This window comes from Spea bombifrons, chromosome 1 (genome assembly GCF_027358695.1).
Source record: "Spea bombifrons isolate aSpeBom1 chromosome 1, aSpeBom1.2.pri, whole genome shotgun sequence".
NCBI classification, from domain to species: Eukaryota; Metazoa; Chordata; class Amphibia; order Anura; family Pelobatidae; genus Spea; species Spea bombifrons.
The window spans coordinates 116,621,057-116,639,031 of record NC_071087.1 but is presented as its reverse complement, the minus strand read 5'-3'; the positions used below and the strand labels follow the sequence as shown (position 1 = coordinate 116,639,031).

The 17,975-nt window shown below is 39.6% G+C and overlaps 1 protein-coding gene across 1 annotated transcript; it reads left to right on the top strand.

Annotated features, from left to right (window-relative positions):
• The first annotated feature begins 1,245 nt into the window (after positions 1-1,245).
• On the top strand, positions 1,246-14,768 carry DGCR6 (DiGeorge syndrome critical region gene 6). Its single transcript, XM_053469697.1, has 5 exons — positions 1,246-1,412; positions 6,356-6,516; positions 13,260-13,360; positions 14,142-14,282; positions 14,460-14,768. Exons 1-5 carry the CDS (start codon positions 1,288-1,290, stop codon positions 14,541-14,543), a joined length of 612 nt encoding a protein of 203 aa, XP_053325672.1. The 5' UTR covers positions 1,246-1,287; the 3' UTR covers positions 14,544-14,768.
• The last annotated feature ends 3,207 nt before the right edge of the window (positions 14,769-17,975 follow it).

The following is a 17,975-nucleotide window of genomic DNA, read 5'->3' as shown; positions in this document are numbered from 1 at the left end:
GAGCGGCCACAAAATCTTCAAGGACAACAGCTGGAGAATTGCGTAAGTTAGTTGCGTCCTGGGGTAAGAAAGTCTCCAAAACTACAATCCGATGTCACCTACATCACCACAAGTTGTTTTGAAGGGTTTTAAGAAAAAAAAACTCTACTCTCATCCAAAAACAAACTCAGTTGTCTTCAGTGTGCCAGACACTACTGGAACTTCAAATGGGATCGGGTTCTATGGTCAGATGAAACCAAAATACAGATTGTTGGCAATGAACACCAGAGGTGGGTTTGGCGCACACAGAGAAAAGTATCTCATGCCCATGGTTAAATGTGGTGGTGGCTCTTAATATTTCGGGGCTGTTTTTCTGCCTGATGACCATTTTGTTAGGACAGATGACATCATTGACTATCAAGTGTCAATATTAAATGAACATCTGATTGTCTGTGCCAGAGGAGAGTGCACCAACATCGATCCCAAAATTTGAAGGATCTGGAGAGATGCTCTATGGAATGGTCTCAGATCCCTTGCCGTGTATTCTCCAGCCTCATTGGACATTATAGAAGACTCAGAGCTGTTATCTTGACAAAGGGATGTTAATAATTGTGCCACAGATCTATTTAACCTGTATTTTGTTTGCGATTGTATGATATCCATGAGAACAGAGTAGTTTTGTACACCAGAGGAGGAAGAGGTGCGTGGCAATTTAGATCACAAAGGGAGACTGTCCCTCCTAAAAAGTCACTAGAGAATTATGGATCAAAATGCTCTCATTCAAGTATTTTTAATCTTTGCACACTTCACATGTCTATATCTCACATACCATTCTCCAGCTGTGTTGTCCGGATATATACATAATATACTTAACAGAACTGGGCGGCAGAAGAAAAATCCCGTTTTAATGCTTTGTATAAGGACCTACAAACGAACAGCATTATTCTAACATCAAACTACGCCAATTAGCATTCAGCGTTAACCAGCAACAACACACCATCGCATTCAAACGTTAAAGACGCGACCTGGAACTATTTATTGCCTAGGTCTATTTCCATTTCCGGGTCATGCGTGGGAAAAAATACTTTTCTAATCAAAGTAAATAATGGTAACTGCAGCAGTTCGAAACAAAAAAAACCTAGCGCAATATACAGGTTCTAATTTTACTGATATGCAAAAAATGTATTTAATGAACGCGCGAATTGGAGGCGGTTTTACACCGTGCCCATAACAAAGATGGCGCGCTTGGAAGTTATATTGTGTCACGTGAGGTAAATGGAGCCTCCGAAGCGATGGCCGGTGTGTTGAATGCTGCGAACTGAGATGGCTGGGTATATGGGGATGTATGAAGAACCGTCTGACATAGCGCAGCAGCAAGAGAGGCATTATTACCTCCTGTCTGAACTGCAGAGCTTGGTGAAAGATTTGCCCAGGTAATGGCAGTGGTAACTCTTTATAAATAAAGCTAGGTGCGTTAAGCAAAGCGCGACGTGTCATAGCAAATAAAGCGGGATATATTTCCCAAGATTATGGTTATGAGATAATAAAATTGTTGAGAGGAAGTAAGAGGCTTTTAATGCAATATTAATGTGTAACCCCACCTAGAGTTCTGTGTTATTAACATTTCCTGTCTGATCTGTACAAAATTATAATGCATTACAATGTATGTGTATATAGAGGAAAATAACTTAAAAGAATACCTGAAATGACACTGATTTATCATGAAAGGGTTAATGTTTCAAGAGTCTTGTAATAGTGGCAATACAGCCCAAGACTGTATGGTAACGTGGAGTTGCCCATTTACTCTGGGGGAAAAAGATTATGGGATAAAACATAGGGTGTACAGGCATCACTCAGACAACAGGCGTGCACCAGACTCCTCTTTACTTTACAGAATGGGAAACCCTCTGCGGGGATGCTTAATGCCATCCCTGAAAACTAACAGATTCTGGCTCCTGGGAGGCCCTCCTTTATCGGGGAGCCAGATGATGTAGGTTGGCGGGCCAACAACATCAGTGGCTGGGCACTAGCCTCAACCGCCTTATATGTGTATGGGTAGTAGTAGGGATGAAATGGCCATGGATGGAGAGTGGGGTGTGTCTAAATGTGACCCTGAGAATTTTGAGCCCATTTCCAGGTATTCTCACTGCTAGCCCTAGGCTACAGAGCTAGTGGTATTAACATGTAACACCTGGTTTCTATGGTGACACTAGGAGATGAAATCATTCTTACAGGGGACAGTGTCTCAGATACCCCCATTAAAGAATACCATAGTGTGTCTTAACATAATCTGTGAGTACATTAATATGAATTCTTATTCTCTGCATCAGCCCTCCCCCTCCATGTTCTGACAATTCTTGCCACTTATTGGCTGCCTGAAGCAATCATTCAGTAGCAGGAAATTGCTTCCGTTGAAATTAATGGCAGCACTTTCCACCCATGCGGATGGGAGTCTGAACCGGCACTGGAGCTGACTATATTACAGGTGGGTCGGTGTGTTTGGCTGAATGCATCTCCTCTTTCTGGCTAGGTTTCCACTTGGGTTTTTGTCCTGCGTTTTTTTCTTGATGAAAAACGCCAGGAAAAACGCCAAGAAAACTGCCACTGCATTTTGGCGTTTTTTCTGGAGTTTTTTCTGGCGTTTTAGCCTTTCTGTGGAAATTGCTTTTTTTGACCTTAGGCAGTTTTTCCAGCCTTTACAAGTTAGAAGTTTCACCCAGCTAAAAGGGATTAGGATAAATGGCAAGTATCTGCCCCTCCTGATGTCATTTACTTGGTAGACCCTTTTGTCTCTTTTCTGTGGTTTGTAAGGCATGCTTTATTCCGAATGTCTGCTCCTCTAAGAAGATTGGCCCCAAATGATGGTACAAATTGTTTGCTGTTGCTTTTGGCACGCAGGATCCAGTTGATGCGTCGGGTATGTTTGTTTGTAATGGCATGTTTGTTCCAAATGGTGTAAAATTCAATATGAACCAGTCCAGGACTTTGTTTTGTGTGAAACTGTTTGTTTTCAGCCTATTTCTCGTAGGACACACAGATACTGGGTCCATCCTCTGCATTGTAACTGTGGAAAAAACGCCATAAAAAATGCCAAGGCAATAAACCCACATGGCTTTTTCATGGCGTTTTTTCTCTCCCGTAGACTTCTATTGGAGAAAAACGCCAAGATTTCCTTGCAAAAAAACGCCAGAGTGTGAACATGCTGCGATTTTGAAAAACTGCCACAGAGCCCAAAAAAGCAGAAAAACGCCAAAGAGGACTGAAAAAACGCCAGACAGAAAAACGCCAAGTGGAAATGGCATTTTGCGATTTCCTATTGAAGAACAGCTAACATCTGGCTGCTGCGTTTTTCCACTAAAAAAAACGCCAGGTGGCGCTATTGGCGTTTTTATGGGCGTTTTTATAAAAAAAAAGTGGAAATCTAGCCTCTCACTGTAATTTCTTATTATGTTTTTCCACTTCTGACATCGCAGAAAGACATAGACTGGAAATTCCACTGTCATTATGGGGAGGAAGGTGTAACACATGTCCTGATCGCTAGTTGTATTTTTCCAGTAGACTGATCATCTATTCTAAGTGCTTAAACTGTGATGCAGCATTGAAATAAACACATTGCATTAAAATAAGGGATCTTTTAAATGAGTGAGTAGCCAAAGCCTACTGTTACTGCAAAACTTGTTGAATGCTGTTATGTTGGCATACAGTTGTGTTAAAAAGTTTGCGTACACTTGGAGAATTGGTGATATGTGTATCATTTTTAAAGACAATATGAGTGAGCAGGCAAAATGGTGTATGGGAGGGGGAGGGGACAGAGTGGTGTATGGGGGGTATAATGAATTTCAGGGTAGCAGAGTGGTGTATGGGGGTGTAATGAATTTCAGGGAGGCAGAATGGCATATCTGGGGGAGTTAGAGTTGTGTATAGGGGGAGGTAGAGTGGTGTATGGGGGGTATAATGAATTTCAGAGTAGCATATCTGGGGTAGGCAGAGTGGTCAATCAGGGAGTATAATGAATTTCAGGGTGGTGCAGGGCATTTATGGGGAGCGGAGTGGCATATCAGGGTGCACAGTGGCATATAGGGAGGTATAAGGCATAAATGGGGGCAAGTGGCATATTGGAAGTTATAAGGCATATAGGGGGTATAAGGCATATCGATATTAGGCATATCAGGGGGACATAAGTAATATCTGGGGGTAAAAGGTATATCAGGGGTCTCAGTTGCATATCACTGGCATTTAAGGAGTATAAGGTATATCAGGGGGCACAGTGGCATATCAGGGGGCACAGTGGAATCTCTGGCATATAAGAGGTATAAGGCAAATATGTGGGCAAGCTGAGGGTCATTTGTGCATAGCTGGGGGCAGTTTGGTAAATAAAAGAAAATATAAACAAGGCTTTTTTCTCAGTTTTTATTAAATATGAAAAAGTTAACATGAATTAATACTTACTAATAACTTTGTATTAAAACCTAGTTTGAGAAACACTGTGTTTGGGTTCTTGTAGCTTTTATTATTATGTCAGTAAAATAAGAAGGTGAATAGAGAGAGAGAGAGGTCATTGCAATAAAGAGATGAAAGTGTAAATTGTAAAGTTTTTTTTTATTACATTGTTTTAAATTTAAAACAATTGCATTTTTTATCCGGTTAATCGAAAAAATAATCGACCAACTAATCGATTATTAAAATAATCGTTAGTTGCAGCCCTAGAACAGACCCCTTCCCTCAGCCTTCGCCGAGCTATTTTATTTCTGCCATTCGGGGACACACTAAGAAGCGGATGAGATTACACACACAGGTGTATACTATATAATGATTCACATATGTACATCGTCACACATAAAATACATTTTTTATATATATATATAACATACACACTGATTCACATGTACTATTATATGTTAATTAGGAAGCCTTCAAATACATACAAGCGTTACAGATGTGAGTAGATTCAGAGTATTAACCTCTCTATTACCAGGTATGAGCAGATTCGGAGATTTAACTCCTCTATTATCAGACATGACACACACACACACAGTGACAAATGGGCAAACACAGTCAAACGCACATACCTGGTGCTGGCTGAAGCTTTCACATTGAGTTGGTGTGAAGGAGGGACTCGGCCTATCATGAGAGGCTTCTGAACGCTCAAGGAATAAGGAGAGTTAAGAGGTCTCACCTGATTGGCTGTGACCTACTTCAGTCAGTGTCTCAATTGTCCTGGATTGAGGCTGCCCAGGCCATGTGGTCACCCTAGGCGGTGGGTATATTACATGCAGGGTGGTGTGCTTAGCCGTACACATATCCTTAATGGCATTTATCTGGGGGTGGGGGCAAATGCATATGTGGGGAGGATTTTGCAGATTCCCCCATGCATTTGCAAAACGGACAAAAAGGAGCCACTTGCATATCATGTGCAGTAAAGTGCATATGGTGGCTGATGTTTCCCTTTTAAGGTCTGTTTTTGTTTCCATGAAATATATCTGTAATCTTGTAAAAGAACAGCAAAAGACTGTATGCATTTTCTGGCCATATTTAATTATTGATGCTGTGCCAGCCTCTCACGATAGAATAGTTGAGAGGTGCAGCTAAATTTAACCGCACTTATACCCAGTAAATGGAATGGAAGCCTGATGTGTTCCTGATTGTCCCAAGCAGACTGCCTTGCAATGACGTGAAAGTTAGTGGAGGAGTTGTGAAGCTGAATGTTGATAATTTTAATAAGCACTTCTCTGGAGAAGCAATTATTTTTCTGTCTTTGGAATCAAAGGGATTTGAGGGTTTTTTTTCTGTTTCAAATCCTAAATAATATTGCAGTTGTACTATTTATCTGTAAATATCTGGCAGGGCAGTATTTTTTGAAAGGCAAAATACCGGTAAGTGGGGGGTTTTTGTTTTGTTTTTTTAGAATTTTACTGGAGTGCTATCACCTTTTTCACGGAAATCTTTTTATTTTTTTATTGTAATGGATCAGATATCTAACCTGTCAGTTAATCTGGGAAATGGTCTTTTATGGGGACACTCCAACCATCATATGCACTGAAATGCGTATTGTTCCAACTGTCCCCTTGCAAGTGCGTAGTGGGATTCCGCAGAATCCCCTCAGATGCATATGTCTCTTTCTCAACACCCAGGCTCCTAGGCTGGTTGGAGATGTTCCGTCCCATTAATTTAATGGGAGCCCTTTCTTGCCACTGATTGGATTTCTAAACCTTCTAAACGCTAAAGTGATTAACCCTTAAGTATTTTAAATTATTGTGCAGATGGGCACAACACAGCGGAAAACTCAGAAGGTTGTCATTTGTTTTATACATCACGGAGACACCCAGTTGTAGCTGCTCTCATAGAAATAATTTTCTCCTACCACCCTCTCTTGCAGCTCTTGTCAGCAGCGTCTGTCGCACACCATTCTCAGTGACTTGGCCTTGGCTCTTATCGACGGTACAGTTTTTGAAATAGTCCAAGGATTATTGGAGATCCAACATCTGACAGAGAAAAATCTATACAACCAGCGTATAAAGCTTCATGCGGAACACAGAGGTAATAGTCAAATAATGTGATATTAGAGCAAAATAACATTTATATAAGACTTTGTAAGGTTTTTCCTTTACTTATATTCTTCATTGCTTTCCTAATATGTGTTGATGTGTGTTCCTAAAGTACAGTGCATTAATAAGCACACTGTACACCCTTATATATAACCAGCCGACTGCAGCCATTTACAATGGCTGCAGTGGCAATAGGAAACACTTATTGCGTACTGGGGAGGTCTTTCACTTCTTCTATGGTACCATGAATGCAGAAAAACAGAATGTTGCAGAATCTTGTAATACCTTTTTTATTGGACTAACAGTATTTAAAATAATAGACGAGCTTTCGGGAGTCCTCCCTTTGTCAAGTCAAAAGCATTTCTGACCAAGCAAGTGAAAAACACAGTTTAAAACAGTTTAAAACTGACCAGTACATGTTCTGATACAGGGTTAAAACAGGGGTTAAAATAACAAGATAGAGAATTTGCAGACAAAAAACTAAGAGGGTCGTAAATAGTAAATAGTGGCATATACTGCACAGATAAGGCTGGGGGGGAGCAGGGGTGAGCATGTAGGAGAGAGAGGGAGAAGGGAAAAAAAAAAAAAAAAAAAAAAAAAAAAAAAAAGGCACAGGTTATAGGAAGTTTTGATAATGAGCTAAGAAGCTCAAATCCACATTAAGTCCTCTGTTTTTACAATCATAAAAATGTATCATTTTGGCTTCAAATGTCTTTCTTTCTTGGGTGTTTTTGAAATGACCTCTCAGTGTTTTGATTTTGAGGTCATGTATGGAGTGACCGGTTTGGGTAAAGTGGTGCCCAACTGGGGTGCAAAAGTTTTCTTCATCATGATGGTTGATGGAGTATCTGTGCAGATTCATCCTTTTATTAAGTTGCTGGCAGGTTTCACCGATGTAACACCCTATAGTACATTTGGTGCATTGAATCATGTATACAACATTCTGTGAAGTGCATGAGTATGATCCTTTAATATTGTATGTCTTGTTGTTGTGGGTGGCTGTGTTGCTGGTACAGATGTGTTGACAAAGTTTGCATCTAGCTTTGTTGCATGGTTTGCTTCCATTATCTGTGTGTGTTGTTTCGGTATGTAGTTTGCTACTCACCAGCTTTTGTTTGAGATTCGCTGGTTGTCTGAAGGCCAAGATGGGGGGTTCAGGGAAAATTTCTTTTAACACCTCATCCTCTGCTAGCATTGGTTGCAGATCCTTGATGATTTTTCGAATTTCTTCTAGGGCAGGATTGTATGTGGCTACCAAAGGTATGCGTGAGGATGTTTGTTTGTCTCTGTATTGCAACAGGTGTTCACGTGGGGTTTGTAGCGCAGAGTTAATTTTCTTATTGATTATCCTGGGTTTGTATCCCTTTTGTTTGAATGTCTCAGACAGTGTTTTAAGATGCATGTCTCTGTCATCAGTGTTGGAGCAGATGCGGTGGTACCTGGTGGCTTGGCTATGGATGATGCCTTGCTTTGTGTGGGATGGATGGAAGCTGGATTTGTGCAGGTAGTTGGATCGGTCTGTGGGTTTTCTGTACAGGGATGTATGTAGTGTGTCCTTGTTTATTGTGACAGTTGTATCCAAGAAGTTTACACTTTCTGTGGAGAAGTCCATTTTGAGTTTGATAGATGGGTGAAATGTATTGAATGCGTTATGGAACTTTTTGAGGTTTTCTTTTCCGTCCGTCCAGACAATGAAAATATCATCAATGTAGCGATAATATTTGTAGGGTTTGTGAAGTTGTGTTTCCAAGAATCGTTGTTCCAGGTCCGCCATGAGTAGATTGGCATATTGTGGTGCCATTCTCGTCCCCATGGCAGTGCCCATGGTTTGCAGATATATATTGTTGTGAAAACTGAAGTAGTTGTGTGTGAGGATGAATTCTATGAGTTTGGTGATGGTTTGAGGACTGTATTTCTGGTTATGAGTATGTTTTGAGAGGAACAGAGAGCAGGCTTCAATTCCATCTTCGATCTTCATCATCTTCATCATCTGCCATTATCGCTACATTGATGATATTTTCATTGTCTGGACGGACGGAAAAGAAAACCTCAAAAAGTTCCATAACGCATTCAATACATTTCACCCATCTATCAAACTCAAAATGGACTTCTCCACAGAAAGTGTAAACTTCTTGGATACAACTGTCACAATAAACAAGGACACACTACATACATCCCTGTACAGAAAACCCACAGACCGATCCAACTACCTGCACAAATCCAGCTTCCATCCATCCCACACAAAGCAAGGCATCATCCATAGCCAAGCCACCAGGTACCACCGCATCTGCTCCAACACTGATGACAGAGACATGCATCTTAAAACACTGTCTGAGACATTCAAACAAAAGGGATACAAACCCAGGATAATCAATAAGAAAATTAACTCTGCGCTACAAACCCCACGTGAACACCTGTTGCAATACAGAGACAAACAAACATCCTCACGCATACCTTTGGTAGCCACATACAATCCTGCCCTAGAAGAAATCCGAAAAATCATCAAGGATCTGCAACCAATGCTAGCAGAGGATGAGGTGTTAAAAAAAATTTTCCCTGAACCCCCCATCTTGGCCTTCAGACAACCAGCGAATCTCAAACAAAAGCTGGTGAGTAGCAAACTACATACCGAAACAACACACACAGATAATGGAAGCAAACCATGCAACAAAGCTAGATGCAAACTTTGTCAACACATCTGTACCAGCAACACAGCCACCCACAACAACAAGACATACAATATTAAAGGATCATACTCATGCACTTCACAGAATGTTGTATACATGATTCAATGCACCAAATGTACTATAGGGTGTTACATCGGTGAAACCTGCCAGCAACTTAATAAAAGGATGAATCTGCACAGATACTCCATCAACCATCATGATGAAGAAAACTTTTGCACCCCAGTTGGGCACCACTTTACCCAAACCGGTCACTCCATACATGACCTCAAAATCAAAACACTGAGAGGTCATTTCAAAAACACCCAAGAAAGAAAGACATTTGAAGCCAAAATGATACATTTTTATGATTGTAAAAACAGAGGACTTAATGTGGATTTGAGCTTCTTAGCTCATTATCAAAACTTCCTATAACCTGTGCCTTTTTTTTTTTTTTTTTTTTTTTTTTTTTCCCCTTCTCCCTCTCTCTCCTACATGCTCACCCCTGCTCCCCCCCCAGCCTTATCTGTGCAGTATATGCCACTATTTACTATTTACGACCCTCTTAGTTTTTTGTCTGCAAATTCTCTATCTTGTTATTTTAACCCCTGTTTTAACCCTGTATCAGAACATGTACTGGTCAGTTTTAAACTGTTTTAAACTGTGTTTTTCACTTGCTTGGTCAGAAATGCTTTTGACTTGACAAAGGGAGGACTCCCGAAAGCTCGTCTATTATTTTAAATACTGTTAGTCCAATAAAAAAGGTATTACAAGATTCTGCAACATTCTGTTTTTCTGCATTCGTATACACTGGACTAATACAGCTACCCCAAACTACAGTTCTATGGTACCATGAGAACGTTAGAGAGTATGCCATGGTACACAAGGTGAGGAGGGTTGAAAAGGATAATCATTGAAGTCATGTGCCAGCCCTCTTATTAATTGTTTTGGGTTTTTGGATGAAAAATGCTTAGATGAGTTTCTTAGGATCCTCTCTATACATTTAGTTTACTCACCTCATCTTCTGGCCCTTGAAGGTGATATGTTCAGCCGAGCGCATCTCCTGCTCAGACTACACTATGCGTAAGCTACTTGCCTTTCAACTAGCTCCAGTGCTGACTCGGGCAACATATCTAGAGGGGTCTCTTGAGACTCTATGAACATATATGCCTATTTGGTACTTAGGTTTATAGAGAAGTGTCTGTAAAATAAAATGTTGGGGAGGTCAAATAGTTGTAGTGACCCAAGCATGCACATTAAATTCCGTTGAACTGCAAAAAGCATTTAGGTCAAACGTGCACAGCTCGCCCAGCAGTCAAATCTGTACTTCTACATCTATGTTTCTGCATACTGTGTCCATTATTGGATAGCAAATGATAAAGATCCAACATGTTAGCTAATTGGCTAACACAATGTATGAACTATTTTTACCCTGTACAAAATGTAAATGTCCTGATGGCAGATGCTGTTTAGAAAGACCTTTTTAAGCCAACATAAAGATCAAAAGGTATTTGGTGTACATCTAGATATCTATATGTCTTAAAAGGGTATGCAACCTGGCCTGGTCCAGCTGGCATAGCATCTTAAAACTGTTACTACCGTGTTTCCCCGATAGTAAGACACCCCCGATAGTAAGACGTATCGGGGGTTTCAGAGGGGTCGGCTAATATAAGCCGTACCCCGAAAGTAAGACATATGTCTTACTTTCGGGGAAACACGGGGGATTTGCCGGGTCCGCCACTCTAAGGGGCCGGGAAGTCCCCACCAAGGCCGGCCTTACGTGTCTGCGGCCGCACAGGATTTAAATTAAAACATCGGGGGTTTTTTTTAACTTTATTTAACATCCTCCATGTTAAATAAAGTTTTTTTAACTTTATTTAACATGGAGGATGTTAAATAAAGTTGAAAAAAAAACCCCGATGTTTTTATTTAAACCCTGTGCGGCCGCAGACCCCTAAGGCCGGCCCCTTAGAGCAGGGCCGACCTTTGGGGTGTGCGACCGCACAGGGCGCCACACTCCAGGGGGTGCCAACCTGCGGCACCCGGCACCCCTCCAGAGACGGACAGTAATGTCCGCCGCTGGAGGAGCAGGCTCGCAAGGGAGCGGTATCGGAGGTCTTTAACAGACCTCCGGCTCCCTTGAGTGATTTTAAGCCGGGTTCAACCCGGCTTAAGATCACTCAAGGGAGCCGGAGGTCTGTTAATGACCTCCGATACCGCTCCCTTGTGATCCCCGCGGCAACAGCTGTTGTGCGCCGGGGTTTCTTGTCAGATCCCGGCGCACAACACTGAAGCCGCGCCCACCGCTGTCCGTGCCCTCTGAACCAGGAAGAAGACAGAACTGAAGAAGAGGAGCGAAGAGGAGGAAAAGAAGCTGAAAGAAGAAAGGAAAGGTAGGAAAGAATTAAGTGAGAGTGGATTGGTGTATATGTGTGTGTGGATTGGTGTATATGTGTGTGTGGATTGGTGTATATGTGTGTGTGGATTGGTGTATATGTGTGTGTGGATTGGTGTATATGTGTGTGTGGATTGGTGTATATGTGTGTGTGGATTGGTGTATGTGTGTGTGGATTGGTGTATATGTGTGTGTGGATTGGTGTATATGTGTGTGTGGATTGGTGTATGTGTGTGTGGATTGGTGTATATGTGTGTGGATTGGTGTATATGTGTGTGGATTGGTATATGTGTGTGGATTAGTGTATATGTGTGTGGATTTGTGTATACGTGTGGATTGGTATATATGTGTGTGGATTGGTATACGTGTGGATTGGTAGGTGTGTTGATTGGTAAGTGTGTGAGAGTGATGGGTGTTATGCTGTACCATTTCCAATGTCTTTTTCATGATCTAATTATGCTCTAAAAGTACATCATAACTCCCATCACTCTCAATTTTTTCCCAATATAAGACATACCCCGAAAGTAAGACATAGTGGGGCTTTTAGGGATAAAAAGAAAGTAAGACACTGTCTTACTTTCGGGGAAACACGGTAGGTTCAACAACATTTTGATTGCAATTTATATGTGATACATGAATAATTTAACAAAGCATAGAATTATCATAATACAGCCTCAGTTTGAAAGAAGAATGCTTGCTGTTTCTTTGTGTGTGAATGAAGAAGAAAACAGAATATCTCATAAATTATTAAATGTTTTGAGAGAGAGAGAGAAAAAAACACAAAGGTAACAAGTTGTTGGCTCACTAAACCAGGAATTTGCACATGCGTTTAATACATCAGCTCAGTGACTTCACTGTGTGTTGTGAAGGACCAGCCCCAGCAAACTTCAGAAATAGCTGGGAGGTAGGCGAAAGGGGCTTCACAAAAATGTAAAGGGACATAAACATGTATATGATGGCTGGAATGTCCCTTTAAATAGATGAGCCATAGGGATTATAGATTAAAAAGAATGTTTCTGGTGCAAAAATTGAAAAGTGGAATTATCACTTTATCAACCAATGGAACGTTCCAATCAGCAAGTATTTTCCATGGATTACTATGGTAATAAGACAATTTTTAGAATTTGGCAAAGATTCTAGAGGTTATGTATAAAAAGTGATTCTGGAGCAGAGATAAGGGGCATCATGGTGGCTATTAGCTCCCTAGGCAAATATAATGGTTTGCAGCAATCTATGCTATGTTGTCTTTTAATAATTATACAATTATCGGTCATGTGAAAAAGTAGATCCATGTGGCAGAATTTAGCTGTCTTTATCACCCTATTGCTGGGAATATACAAAATCCTTTATTTTAAGTAGATTAAAATCTAATCAGGATTTGTTTCTCAATGTCCAAGCATTTCATTTATAACACACCATTAATTATATACTGGCACGCAAAGCTCAAAACAACACTTTTTAATTTTGGTTTGTTTTGGTAATAAGCCAGATCTTTGGTTACAGAAACATAAGCAAAACTATATCATTGTGTTTTTCAATTTTAAATATTAATAAGTATTTCAATTTTCCTTGTGTGATGACACATCAAGAAAAATTCTATGGAATTGGTTCTACCTTCATATTTATTCAGTGCTTTCTGTTGGTGAAAAAACTTTTTTTTTTTTTCCCCCCTTAAAGGTTTGAAACAAGATCTTCTAAGGAAGAATAAAGAGGCTCACATGGCGTGTAAAGCACACAATATGCCCGTACTAAAAGCCACACAGCAGAGAGAGCTAGAGGTAAGGTTTAGAATCTGTTTGAAAGGGGTTTGCCATTGAAAGCTCAATTCCATTGTAACCGTGAAAGATGTGTTTGCTTTCACACAAAGACTGTTAATGGATTTATGTTTATGTTTTATGATAGGATAATTTTGTATGTAAGCCAGCACTTTACAGGAGAATTGGAATATTGTAAGACTTTTTTTGTATTGGGAAATGCCAACTCAAATGAGCGTCTTGTGCAAGAAGGCCAGATTTAGACCTGTCTAATGCCCAGTTAGATTTCTGAGGTGATAGTAGATGTGGGAAGATTTACTCACCATGTGTCCTCCGTGACCATTCAACCCTTTTTCTATGCAAAAGCCACTGGATTTTACCATCCCTAATGTAAATGGACATCAAAGTGACTGTCATATTCCAGAAGTTAGATGCTTGTACTGTAGAACTGTACAAAACAATGAGCGGTAAATTGGTTCCACGCCCATCTGTTTAAATGCTTTGTGTCAGTCATTAACATAATGTACAGGTTGAAGAACCTGTTGTGTAGTCCTGCATATCTACCCTGGCTGTTACATCTAACCTGTTCTCGTAAACTCATGCATTTAGATAACCAGTAATGGACTTTGGGAAAATGTTTTGTCTGTTTTAGAGATCCTTTAGTCTTGATGAGTCACTCGATGTGTTATTTTTGTTTAGTGAGCAATTAATTTATGTTAATATGTTTATAAGGGTGTTATCTATACACTTTACAGTGTAACTGATGTTATATGTGAACCTCTCTTTCTCTGTTTCAATGCTATAGGCTCTTGAACAACGTATTAGAGAGGAGCAGAGGATGATGGATGAGAAAATAGTTCTTGAACTTGATCAGAAAGTGATAGATCAACAGAGCACCTTGGAAAAAGCAGGTGTTTCTGGTTTCTATATTACAACAAATCAACAGGTACTTACTCTATAACTGTTCTCTCTTTGTTAAATTTCTTTAAGTAAACTATCTTTATTTGTTACCATAATATTCTGCAAGTGAGAAAACAAACATTTACAAAAAGTTGTTTTGTTTTTACTTTTGGCAGCTGCCACTGAAACTATAGTTTTTAACATCCTCTGTATTATTTTGTAGGAGCTGACGTTACAGATGAATTTATTAGAGTTAATCCGCAAGCTACAGCAGAAAGAATCTCTGACAAGCAAAGGGTTTCCCTAAGTCTAATGCCAATTCGACAGGCGTACCCACGCCTGCAAAAAACAAAGGATAAAATATCCATGTATGTTTCTCTTCTACTTTTTTGTACATCTTTTCCTTATGGCAGGAAAATGGATTTCTTTTTTTGTTGAAAGAACATAATATGACCAAGAATATTCTGGATTTGTATGTGCAGACTTGAGCAAGACTGCAGCTTATTATTTATTAAAATAATGCTTTACACCATTTTGTTTACATGTTTGTTTGTTTTTTCCTCCTTGTTGTTACAATTCATTAGAATCATTCAATATCTGTATTTCACTAATACTCCTCCTCAATAACAAAAAAGATTCAGCAAGCATTTGGATGGCTTTTTGTTATTACCCCCATCATTCAGTCTATACATCCAATACAACTATAACTTAAATTAGAAAAAGTATTATAACCAACTACTAAATTAGTACATGAATAAATTGCATCAATTAAATTCTCCATATAAATATATTTATAAAATAAAATGACAACCTAAAACAATCTTTATAAAAAAAAAATAGCCAACTGGAAATGGCATATAAATGGATTAAAAATCCATAAATTGATTATATTAAAAAAAATCAAAATTTCATAAATATATAAATATGTTCATATCAATGCTGTTATAAATAAAAAAAAAAAAAAAAATCGATTCATAATATTATGGTTACAGAAAATGAAAAAGATCAAATTCAGCATTCATGCTATTTGGAAACAATGTTTTCAACTTATAAACCCACCTTATTTCCACCTGAACCCATTCATTTTATAAAAGTCTCACCTCTCCAAAGGGTGGTCGCACCAAAATTGATTTGATTCAGATTTACCTTCAGTTCACTCACTGTGCATTTTGTTAAATAATAAATATAAAGCGTTTAAAATAAATAAATAAGCATCCTACGTTTTCATTAATTCAAAACTAGCATCCTCCCCAAACTTCTAAGATCCTCCCCTTTACTCACCCCAGCACACTCGTTTAAACCTTTCTTTAAACCTGTCTCAAACAAAAGGTGAAAAGCACCGAACCTTGTTGAATGCATGCGCGGGAGTGCCTGTGCTCTCACAAAAACCCAGTGCTGCCAGGTAAGCAAACAGCATTTTTGATCAAAAAAATGTAGTTTGCAGATAGCCAACAACATACACAAATAGCATATTTCAGTATGAATATGGGAAAAAAAGTATTATTAGTGTTAATAGAAGCAGTCCTTCTCATTGTATTTAAACATATATTTCACATAAACCGTGTTAAAAAAAAAATTCTGGCAATTATCAATTTAAACATTCATTGGCATAATCTCGGCTACCATAATTTTAGATCTTCAGGGTATAATGACCACACGGCTCTTTTACTTTGCACTGGTTACAGTATTGCTCTAAAGTTCAATTCAAGGGAAAGTCCCAGGTAGTCTCCTAAACCAAGAGTTCTTATAGTTCTTTGTAAGTACTTTTTATCTGCATATATACATATGAGCTGACTCATATTGAGTATCTATATAGTTAGAGCAGCAGGAGATTTCTTGAAAGCCTAGAAGCTGGAGGGGTTAGAGACATAGGCAAATTCATGTGAGGGGATTCTACTGAACCCCTTCATGCATTTACAAGGGAGGAACCACAGGGAAATTCAAAGGGACCACTCAGCTGTTCTAGAAACATAAAATTTGCTCCATCTAGTCTGCCCATGTTTCCTGATGTGAAAACTCGGATCTTAATCAGTCCTTCATCTTGTCTTAGATTCAGTATAGCTTCATGCCCATCCCATGCATGTTTAAAGTTCCTTATTGTATTTGCCTCTACCACTGATAGGAGGCTGATCCATCCTTACATTACATCTAAACCTCTGACCCTCTATCGTATGCATTAAACAGCATGTGATGGGTGGAAAATTTTCTTTTAGCAATACAGTCTGGGCTGTTGTTCCCTTCTCATTGCGTTCAGCTTTATTGATAAGTGGTGAGTCATCCCCCCCACCCCCCCCCCCAAAAAAAAATCCAGAAAAATATTTGTTGCCTTTAAATTTGTTACATTTTAAATGACATTGCAATCTACAAGCTTATTTTGGATGACCGGTATATTGAAAAGCATTTTGAAATGATGATCTGTAGGAAAAAAAACTGATTACAGATACATTGTTCATGTTTTATTGAGTAAGTAGAATTGCTTTTAAGTGACCAATTATCTTTTAAGTGTGGTCTTGTATTTTATTGTGCGTAGTGGTGATCTCTTTAGATTTCAATTAAGCTATTTTTATATTCATCAACTTTGATTAGCAGTCACGTATGATAGAATCATTTTTCCAGCATCAACAGATATTTGCTATAATCTAGGAAATAATGCTAACGTTAGGTGTGTCTAAATTTAAGTCTAGTATCTATCTGTTCCTGCATAGTATTATTTATTTATATGGTGCCATTATATTCTGCAATGGGTAAATATAACAAGTGGTGCATGGCATAGCAATCTGGATTTACAGAATCCATCATTAAAACTAGCACCTCCGGCTTTAACCATTGGACTGCCCCTGGACTACTATTCTTGCTGCCAGTCTCGACCTGTGCATGCGTGCGGTTTATGAGCGAGAAGCTGACTGCCCTGACATTCTCACCATCTGACCCTTCTTCTGTCTTGCCCTTTGGTACAATGTATTGGTGGCCTCAGTGCTTCTGTTACTTCTTGAGTGGTTCTTCTACCTTACAAAAAAGACATAAGTACAGGGCTCAGAACTTACCTCTTTATTCTCTACTTCTGAAACATGCCGCTGCCTGGGGAGGGGGGGGGGATTGCCCTGTTGCCCTCCCCTCCCTGGTACATAGCTGTCTCAGAATGCCTAGAGTGTCAACTATGTACCACATACACAGTGGCACTCTGGGGGTCCCCTCTTCTGTAGTGTAGGGGAAGCTGCTAATCAGCTATTTACTGGCAGCTGTTAGGATAGGTTCATCTCTTTGCTGACTTTACCTTACATTGTGAAGGTCCACACACAGCAAGCTCTTGCTCCAACAAAGTTTGAATGGCCATGTAAGAAACATATTTAAATCAATTTGGAGTACATGATAAGCAAGGGAAAGGTTGGCACGTTCGGGTGTAGGGAGGGAAGGCTAAGTGGCCTCCTGGCTCTTGGGCCCCTTCCAGTAACCAATATACGCACTACCACACACACACCTACACACCCTCACTCTAACACATACACACTAACCATAATGCATACTTACCCATTCTATAACAGAACACACACTTACATACACACACTCATTTCCACACTCACACCTCCTACAGCCTTACCTTGTCTACAACCTTTCCTTCACAGCTGCTTGCACACAAGCCGATAGTAACGCAGGTCAGACTGGCCCTATTTGAAGAATTTCAGCCATTCTTAAAGAGAGATTTGCCAGAACTGGATTTTTTTTTTATTCAAAGTTTCAC